The sequence below is a fragment of the Oncorhynchus gorbuscha genome, linkage group LG15, assembly GCF_021184085.1.
Source record: "Oncorhynchus gorbuscha isolate QuinsamMale2020 ecotype Even-year linkage group LG15, OgorEven_v1.0, whole genome shotgun sequence".
NCBI classification, from domain to species: domain Eukaryota; kingdom Metazoa; phylum Chordata; class Actinopteri; order Salmoniformes; family Salmonidae; genus Oncorhynchus; species Oncorhynchus gorbuscha.
The window spans coordinates 68724777-68734776 of record NC_060187.1 but is presented as its reverse complement, the minus strand read 5'-3'; the positions used below and the strand labels follow the sequence as shown (position 1 = coordinate 68734776).

The window sequence follows — 10000 nt, the reverse complement described above, 5'->3', positions numbered from 1 at the left end:
TGGTGTGTGGCTGGATCCAACATGGGACCATATTGGCTGTCATGTGGAAGTTTTCTTCAGTCAATACTTGGCACATCCTCACCCAGAATTCAGTGTCTTTCTCTGTCTTCTATATGTGTACAATTCTTGATATTCTCACGACCATATCGTGGAACATTTCAAGTTTATGTGGAATTTAGATTTGGAATTTCGAATTCATCCTACCTATTCCATTTCTGGGCTGATTGGTTAGCTCACAACAGGGCCCTGGAGATAACGAGATGAGAATGGAGTGGGCACACATCCAGCACTGAAGGACTGGAGCGACGGGGGAGAGGGATAAACACAGGCAGGTGTGTTTACATAGCTAACGGATTAGCAGCTGAGCTAGCCTGCTGTTCACTTCTCTCTGTTGGGAAGGGATGTCTGGTGTGCTTAGGATTTAGAGCAGTGGTTCCCAACCAGGGGTACTAGGACCCCTGGGGGTACTTGGTCTATCAACAGGGGGTACTTGAGAAGACTTTTAAGAACATAGGCTTTCTGGTAAAATGCACATGAGGGGGTACTTCAGGGGTACTCCGGGTAGAGCAGAATTCAGTTGGTGGTACAGTAACTGAAAAAGGTTGGGAACCACTGATCTAGAGCAGTGTTTCCCACCTCCGGTCCTCTACTACCCCCAACAGTACAAATGTTTATTTGTAGCCACTGACAAGCACACCTGATTCAACCTGGCAACTAATAAGGCCCTCAAAGAGTTGAATCAGGTGTGCTTGTCCGCGTGTGCTGTTGGGGACCACTGATAGAGGAGGTTCATGTTCAGTAAACATGGACTTGGATGAGAGCCTATATGGTCATAATGATTATAATGGTGTTGGCTATAGTAGTGTTAAAGAGCAAAGTATATTTGAAGCTCTCAAATGGCAACACACAAACAGATGAGTTACATAACTTCCTGGTTTTACAACTTCTCTGTTTGTATGATTCCATCTGAGTGGTTTAAATATACTTTCCCCTTCTGTTAATCACTGATGAGAATCACTGATGGGAACTGACCAGGGGCGGACTGGGACCAGACATCGGCCCAGACCGCCCCTGGAACTGACTGTGTAGGTGCGAGGAAGAAAGAATAAGATGATAGCAGGAAGGAAAGGAAGCATTGTAAAGGGACCTATTTGGACAAACATGTAGGCCTATATATCTACTGTTGGTTCTGATAGGTACAATTAGTTGACACTGACCTGAGGCAAGTTTAGCATTTTTAGCATTACTGATTATGGTTAGCATTAGGAGAGGGTAAGCTGATCTTAGATCTATATCTAAAGACCCAAGTTGGACCGTTTGGTTCTCTCCACCTTTCGGGGGCAGTTTGACGGTGTAAACAGCCTTGACCGCCTGTCCGTTCCGCAGTAGCATGGTGCAGGTGTAGTTCCCAGCCGTGTCCTGGGTGGGGGACAGGGGGACCTGGGTGCTGAGGTGACCCGGGCCAGAGGAGCTCCACTTCAGCGTGTGACTCTGGTTCTGGTGGCTCCACACCACCCGCTTCACCTGGTGGATGAAGGAGATGGATTGGGTTTATACAGTGTGTTCTTTATCCACCAGGGCCGTGTTCATCAGAGGACTACGCAATAGAAAACTTACAACAGAAAAAAAAGTGTTTCTAATTGGAAAAGTCCAGGTTGTCCTTCCCTGTTTCAGTCAGTGTTCCATTTTGTGCCTAATGAACTCAGCCCAGGTGCTTAAGGAGCCATTTTGTGCCTGAAAGCTCACCACACATCAGCTAACTATGACAGTGAAGAGATGAGGGAAAAATGTTGCCAGTCACGGGATGGTTACCTACCTGGGAGCGCTCTGTATACTGACACGTCAGGACCAGGGCTGATGGAGAATGTCTGGCTTTCACTGGGATGGAGGGAGGGAGGAGAGAGTGGAAGGCAAGGGAGTAGGAAAGAGAAAGACAATGTGAGGTAGGGATAAGGAGAGAGTGAAGGAAGTACCAATAAGGGGTAGTCAGGGGACAAAAAGAGAAGGGGGGCAAGGAGAAATAGAAGGTGTTGGGGGGGGGACAATGAGCGAATCAGAGATGGTCCAAAATAATATACATTCATTACACAGAATTGCTTCTAAAGTGTCGCATGATGGTGACTGATGCCCCATGTCTCATCGAACCCCAATGAGGATCAATCTGGGTGTAATCAAGCCCTACAGACACACACGTCTCAGTCAGTGATTACAGTGCTTAATGTGTGCCTCCCACAGCCCTGGTGGGAGAGCGGCTGGTATAATCATACATAATTACACCCATAATGAGGCAGGTTAAAAATATATGGGTCCGTGGGGCTGTATGTGTGTGTGTGTGTATGTGTATTTTTTATTTTATTTTTATTTTACCTTTATTTAACTAGGCAAGTCAGTTAAGAACAAATTCTTACTTTCAATGACAGCCTAGGAACAGTGGGTTAACTGCCTGTTCAGGGGCAGAACGACAGATTTGTACCATGTCAGCTCGCGGGTTTGAACTTGCAACCTTCCGGTTACTAGTCCAACACTCTAACCACTAGGCTACCCTGTGACAGATGTGTGGAGCAGGGTGACAGTGACAGATCGCTTGGTCATGTCTGGGCAGCTGTAATGGCTGCCAGAGGGACAGTGATTATTAAAGCCTTCCAAGTCCACAAAAATGGACAGACGGGTGTGTGAGTATGTGTGTGTGTTTCTGCGTGTGTGGGAGTTGGACAGTATTTTTAGTCTTTGTTTTTATTCATACCAATATCTCTATATCAGACATAAATACATAACCCTTCTCTCTTCACTCCTCCCTCTTCCCCTCTGTACCTTGGAGGATACTAAGCAGGGTCCTCTGGCTGAACACGTTGTCATTGAGGAAGACCTCACACATGTAGAGGCCTCCGTCATTCAGCCCCGGGCTCAGCAGGAAGGAGAAGAAACCCTCTTTTGGGGTAGACAATGGCCCGTCCAGGCTCAGCTGGGCATGAGTCTAGATCAATCAAATTCAGTCAATCACATTCATTTATAAAGGCTCTTTTTACGTCGGCAGTGGTCATAAAGTGCTTTTACAGTAACCCGGCCTGGACCCTGTGGAGCAGGCAGAAACAGAAGCACTGTAGCTAGGAAAACCCCCTTGAAGGAAGAAACCTGTAGAGGAACTCAGTTGAAACGCACGTAAGCATGAACATATACACACACATCCTCTTCTGGGTGTACCTTGCTCTGCTCTGTGCGGTCCCTCCAGCGGTCGTACCCGTAGACCAGGGTTGTGGTGTTGATGTTTCTGCTGTCTGGAGGCTTCCAATAGAGCAGGACATAGTCGCCCCGCATCGGAGGGCAGGCGAGGGTGAGAGGGGTCTGGGTGAGACTGGCCATAGAGATCTGAGCACCTAGGGAGGGGGAGAGGAGATGGAGGGGGAGGGAGAGAGAGAGAATGGGGGGAATGGGGAGAGGAAGAGAATGAGAGGTATGTAAGTGAGAGAGAGAACGTCAGAGATAAGCAGAGAGCGAGAGAGTGGTGGGGGAACAGTGAGAGAAATATGTAGGGAAGATGGTGGGGTTGAGAGATATAGAAAGGAGGATGTGTGACAGAAGTGGCAGTGGAGAGAGGAACAGAACAGACAGAGGAAAATAAAGAGAGATAGAGAGAGGAACAGAACAGACAGAGGAAAATAAAGAGAGATAGAGAGAGGAACAGAACAGACAGAGGAAAATAAAGAGAGATAGAGAGAGGAACAGAACAGACAGAGGAAAATAAAGAGAGATAGAGAGAGGAACAGAACAGACAGAGGAAAATAAAGAGAGATAGAGAGAGGAACAGAACAGACAGAGGAAAATAAAGAGAGATAGAGAGAGGAACAGAACAGACAGAGGAAAATAAAGAGAGATAGAGAGAGGAACAGAACAGACAGAGGAAAATAAAGAGAGATAGAGAGAGGAACAGAACAGACAGAGGAAAATAAAGAGAGATAGAGGTGCACAGCAGCAATAGGATTATGTCTTTATGTTTCTGAGAGATAGCTGGTCCCTCAGTAAGGTCAGTTTGTATTGTGCTGCTTGATCCAAAGGTTGCTGACTCTGTGTTTTAGCTAGACTAGAGTCTACTGTACATGGTGACGACACTCACTATGGCTTATATTGGTGAACGAGGCCACATTCATACCTAGAAAGAGGGAGAAAAAGTGTGAGAGGGAGAGGGAGAGAGAGGAAGAACGACAGAGAGGGAACAAGGGCGTGAGAGAGAAAGGGACAGAAATAAAATATTTGGGTTAGTGTGGGAGCAGTGGATATAGTGGGAGCACATATAAACACTAGTGAATTATATAACGGTGCCAATACAAGGCCGATCTAGATACAATGCTTTGTTTGGAGTATTGAGATTAATTTACCCCCCCCCCCCCCCGGTCATATCTCACCATCCACGCGGAGATCCACAGTGAAGGGGAACATAGGGGAGCTGCTGTTACCCCTTGGGTACACCTGGCAGATGTATACCCCCTGGTCAGTGAGGCGTATCTGGGGCAGCTTGGCAACACCCCCCCCAGACCTCCTTGCCAATCGTAGGGGCGTCCCACCAGGGGACAGCCAGGTTACCTCGGAAACGGCGGAGGCGGGGGATACCTCTGCCATCAGACGCAGTGTGCTGTGCTGAGGGAGAGTGGCTGAAGGAAAGATAGAGACTGGGACCGATGTAGGAGGTAGGAAATAGGAGAAACGATAGAAGAGATAAAAAACATGTGGGATATTGCTACTACTGTCTGACCTGATTGTGTCAAATAAGGTGGGCATGGGGAATTATTTACACATAATATTTGTATCAATACCATCACAACTGTATATTACATGTATATGGACATACTGTAACGGTAGTTTTGTGTGCAGGACCACAGTTCTATACCTGTGAGGACGGCTAATAGTATGATCTTCTCTCTCAGTTTCTTCTGTTGCTGTATAATCAGACAGGAGTAGCGACCCTTGTCCTCCATTTTGGGGACGAACAGCAGAGAGAAGTCCCCAGTTTCCTGAAAGTTTGAGTCAACCAATCGCATGGAAGCCTTTGAGGCTGCCCCCGAGAACTGCTGCCTCTCATTGGCCGAGAGGACCAGTTTCCAGTGGTCCACGCTAGGAGACTTCATCTTCCAATTAATGCTCACAGAACCGGTGAGAGGCCAATCAACACAGGGTAAGGTAACTTCCCTGCCAACCATTGTCACAATGATATCACTCCAGTCAGGGTCTGATGATGACAAAAAACACACAAAAAAACAAGTGAGTGAAATAGTGATAGGTCTAACCTTCCAGTGGGCTTACAGGGGAACTCCTGCCATGGCTGCTCACACCTATCCAGCTCTATGTGCTCTGTAAAAACGTAAGGTGCTCGTAGAAGGGGTTGCAGTTGGATCAGGCTCTGGCCTCACTACTGATAGATGAGACCTGAGGAGATAAGAGGTGACTAGTTCTGGAGACACAATCAACACTCAGACTTAACCCAGAAGTTCTCAGCTCTGCTTCTAGAGGACTCTCAAATGGCACCCTATTTCTTAGAGCCCTGCTACAAAGTAGTGCACTATATAGGTAATAGAGTGCCAGTTGGAACGCGTCCCCAGGTTTTTATCCTTCCTTTCTAATCAGTAACTGATTTAGATCAGGAAGAGCCAGTGTGTTGTGTACTCTTTAAGCCCAATCAATGGCATTAATGGACCAATTAAACGCCAAGGAGAGTTGAGAGCCAGCCAGACTGGACAGATTAGAGATGTGTATCCCTGGTTTGACTTTCAAACGACAGGAATATTTGTAAACCTCTACTGAAATACTACCTTATTCATAAAATATCAAATGTATTTATAAAGCCCTTCTTACATCGGCTGATATCTCAAAGTGCTGTACAGAAACCCAGCCTAAAACCCCAAACAGCAAGCAATGCAGGTGTAGAAGCACTGTGGCTAGGAAAAACTCCCTAGAATGGCCAGAACTTAGGAAGAAACCTAGAAAGGAAACAGGCTATGAGGCTATAAAAAAGGCTATAAAATACTACCTTGATTATTTTGAATGTTATATTTTCCACATACTTTCTGATAAAAAATCCACTGAACACCGACAGAAGAATCTCACATTCGTTTTCAGCTTCAAAACGAGTGAGTAACCCAGTCATAACAGAGAATACTTGCAAGTGAAGGAAATTTGTGCGATGTCATCTATCAATGGTTCAAATTTCACCATACCTTTAGTGGTCGTGTCAGATTGAGTGATGAGCACCACTGAAGAAGAAATAAGAACAAAGAGGAGCCATCTAAACTCCATGGTCCAAGCGGAGGCAGTCAAGCAGGTGTAAAGTCAACTCACACACACTCTCCACTAGCACCCACCACCACCACAAACAACAACACCCTTCTCATCTCCAGTTTACTAGTAACATTTCTGTATTCTATAATTGTCATTAACAGGGAATGTGGGTGCGTTCCAAATGGCATCCTATACCCTATTTAATGCACTACTTTTGACCAGGGCCAATATGACTGGTCAAAAGTAGTGCACTATATAGGAGATATGGTGCAATTTGGGGCCAAACTTGTGCCTTTGCTTTGAACAGGATACGACCCATCCAAAACCCTGATAGTGTTCATGAAGAGAGTGTCACTGTGTCCACTGACTGGTAGTCTGTTGGTGACTGATAAACACTTATAGGACTGGCACAGGGGAAAAAGGCTAGCACAGAAACACAAACACGCACACAGGCAACACACACACACACAAACACGCACACAGGCAACACACACACACACACACACAAACACGCACACAGGCAACACACACACACACACACACACACACACACACACACACACACACACACACACACACACACACACACACACACACACACACACACACACACACACACACACACACACACACACACACACACACACACACACACACACAAGGCTACGTGATGATGTAAACTCATGCTGCAGCTCAGTCACTGTACTGTTTATGTTCTTGAACAGAGAGGGAAGAACTTGAATTGGGATAAAATCCATATGATGACCTCAAACCTGGGGTTGGAGAACGACAAAAGGACCAAACACGTACAGTATATGTGACAGGGAGAAAGGGAAAAGGAACAAACACGTACAGTATATGTGACAGGGAGAAAGGGAAAAGGAACAAACACGTACAGTATATGTGACAGGGAGAAAGGGAAAAGGAACAAACACGTACAGTATATGTGACAGGGAGAAAGGGAAAAGGAACAAACACGTACAGTATATGTGACAGGGAGAAAGGGAAAAGGAACAAACACGTACAGTATATGTGACAGTGAGAAAGGGAAAAGGAACAAACACGTACAGTATATGTGACAGGGAGAAAGGGAAAAGGAACAAACACGTACAGTATATGTGACAGGGAGAAAGGGAAAAGGAACAAACACGTACAGTATATGTGACAGGGAGAAAGGGAAAAGGAACAAACACGTACAGTATATGTGACAGTGAGAAAGGGAAAAGGAACAAACACGTACAGTATATGTGACAGTGAGAAAGGGAAAAGGAACAAACACGTACAGTATATGTGACAGTGAGAAAGGGAAATGGAACAAACACGTACAGTATATGTGACAGTGAGAAAGGGAAAAGGAACAAACACGTACAGTATATGTGACAGTGAGAAAGGGAAAAGGAACAAACACGTACAGTATATGTGACAGTGAGAAAGGGAAAAGGAACAAACACGTACAGTATATGTGACAGGGAGAAAGGGAAAAGGAACAAACACGTACAGTAGATGTGACAGTGAGAAAGGGAAAAGGAACAAACACGTACAGTATATGTGACAGTGAGAAAGGGAAAAGGAACAAACACGTACAGTATATGTGACAGGGAGAAAGGGAAAAGGAACAAACACGTACAGTATATGTGACAGGGAGAAAGGGAAAAGGAACAAACACGTACAGTATATGTGACAGGGAGAAAGGGAAAAGGAACAAACACGTACAGTATATGTGACAGGGAGAAAGGGAAAAGGAACAAACACGTACAGTATATGTGACAGGGAGAAAGGGAAAAGGAACAAACACGTACAGTATATGTGACAGGGAGAAAGGGAAATGGAACAAACACGTACAGTATATGTGACAGTGAGAAAGGGAAATGGAACAAACACGTACAGTAGATGTGACAGTGAGAAAGGGAAAAGGAACAAACACGTACAGTATATGTGACAGGGAGAAAGGGAAAAGGAACAAACACGTACAGTATATGTGACAGTGAGAAAGGGAAAAGGAACAAACACGTACAGTATATGTGACAGTGAGAAAGGGAAAAGGAACAAACACGTACAGTATATGTGACAGTGAGAAAGGGAAATGGAACAAACACGTACAGTATATGTGACAGTGAGAAAGGGAAAAGGAACAAACACGTACAGTATATGTGACAGTGAGAAAGGGAAAAGGAACAAACACGTACAGTATATGTGACAGTGAGAAAGGGAAAAGGAACAAACACGTACAGTATATGTGACAGGGAGAAAGGGAAAAGGAACAAACACGTACAGTAGATGTGACAGTGAGAAAGGGAAAAGGAACAAACACGTACAGTATATGTGACAGTGAGAAAGGGAAAAGGAACAAACACGTACAGTATATGTGACAGGGAGAAAGGGAAAAGGAACAAACACGTACAGTATATGTGACAGGGAGAAAGGGAAAAGGAACAAACACGTACAGTATATGTGACAGGGAGAAAGGGAAAAGGAACAAACACGTACAGTATATGTGACAGGGAGAAAGGGAAAAGGAACAAACACGTACAGTATATGTGACAGGGAGAAAGGGAAAAGGAACAAACACGTACAGTATATGTGACAGGGAGAAAGGGAAATGGAACAAACACGTACAGTATATGTGACAGTGAGAAAGGGAAATGGAACAAACACGTACAGTAGATGTGACAGTGAGAAAGTGAAAAGGAACAAACACGTACAGTATATGTGACAGGGAGAAAGGGAAAAGGAACAAACACGTACAGTATATGTGACAGGGAGAAAGGGAAATGGAACAAACACGTACAGTATATGTGACAGGGAGAAAGGGAAAAGGAACAAACACGTACAGTATATGTGACAGTGAGAAAGGGAAAAGGAACAAACACGTACAGTATATGTGACAGGGAGAAAGGGAAATGGAACAAACACGTACAGTATATGTGACAGGGAGAAAGGGAAAAGGAACAAACACGTACAGTATATGTGACAGTGAAAAAGGGAAAAGGAACAAACACGTACAGTATATGTGACAGTGAGAAAGGGAAAAGGAACAAACACGTACAGTATATGTGACAGGGAGAAAGGGAAAAGGAACAAACACGTACAGTATATGTGACAGGGAGAAAGGGAAAAGGAACAAACACGTACAGTATATGTGACAGGGAGAAAGGGAAAAGGAACAAACACGTACAGTATATGTGACAGGGAGAAAGGGAAATGGAACAAACACGTACAGTATATGTGACAGTGAGAAAGGGAAATGGAACAAACACGTACAGTATATGTGACAGGGAGAAAGGGAAAAGGAACAAACACGTACAGTATATGTGACAGGGAGAAAGGGAAATGGAACAAACACGTACAGTATATGTGACAGTGAGAAAGGGAAATGGAACAAACACGTACAGTATATGTGACAGGGAGAAAGGGAAAAGGAACAAACACGTACAGTATATGTGACAGGGAGAAAGGGAAATGGATCAGTAAAGGGGGAGAGACAGAGAGGAAGAGATGGACAGAATGAAAGTGAGGGAGAAAGACAGAGAGAGGTAACGAGGAAGTTAGAGAGATAAAGAATTTGGCTTATAGTGGGAGCAGTGGAACCCCTGGGCTAAATGTCTTTACATCCCAAAAATGTGTTTAATTAAGCTAACGGTGCTATCAGCTCCTCTGAGCTCCATTACTCCATTACCAGATACACTCTTAATTACCACTGAGCTGAAGGGGAGAGAGGGGATAGAAGGAAAGT

The 10000-nt window shown here is 44.8% G+C and overlaps 1 protein-coding gene across 4 annotated transcripts in view; it reads right to left on the bottom strand.

The window, feature by feature from the left end:
• Positions 1-10000, bottom strand: part of LOC123997874 — a 27066-nt gene that overhangs the window by 11519 nt on the left and 5547 nt on the right. For 2 of the 4 annotated variants that reach the window (XM_046302518.1, XM_046302521.1), the window contains exons 1-8: positions 6207-6380; positions 4883-5221; positions 4401-4664; positions 4112-4147; positions 3202-3374; positions 2812-2974; positions 1817-1878; positions 1332-1524 (exon numbers count right to left, since the gene is read on the bottom strand). In XM_046302518.1, the coding sequence (XP_046158474.1) occupies positions 1332-1524; positions 1817-1878; positions 2812-2974; positions 3202-3374; positions 4112-4147; positions 4401-4664; positions 4883-5221; positions 6207-6285 (1309 nt within the window). In that variant the 5' untranslated portion in view covers positions 6286-6380. Of the gene's footprint in view, positions 1-1331; positions 1525-1816; positions 1879-2811; positions 2975-3201; positions 3375-4111; positions 4148-4400; positions 4665-4882; positions 5222-6206; positions 6381-10000 lie in introns of those variants that run through there. The other 2 variants (XM_046302520.1, XM_046302519.1) reach the window with 2 other exon arrangements.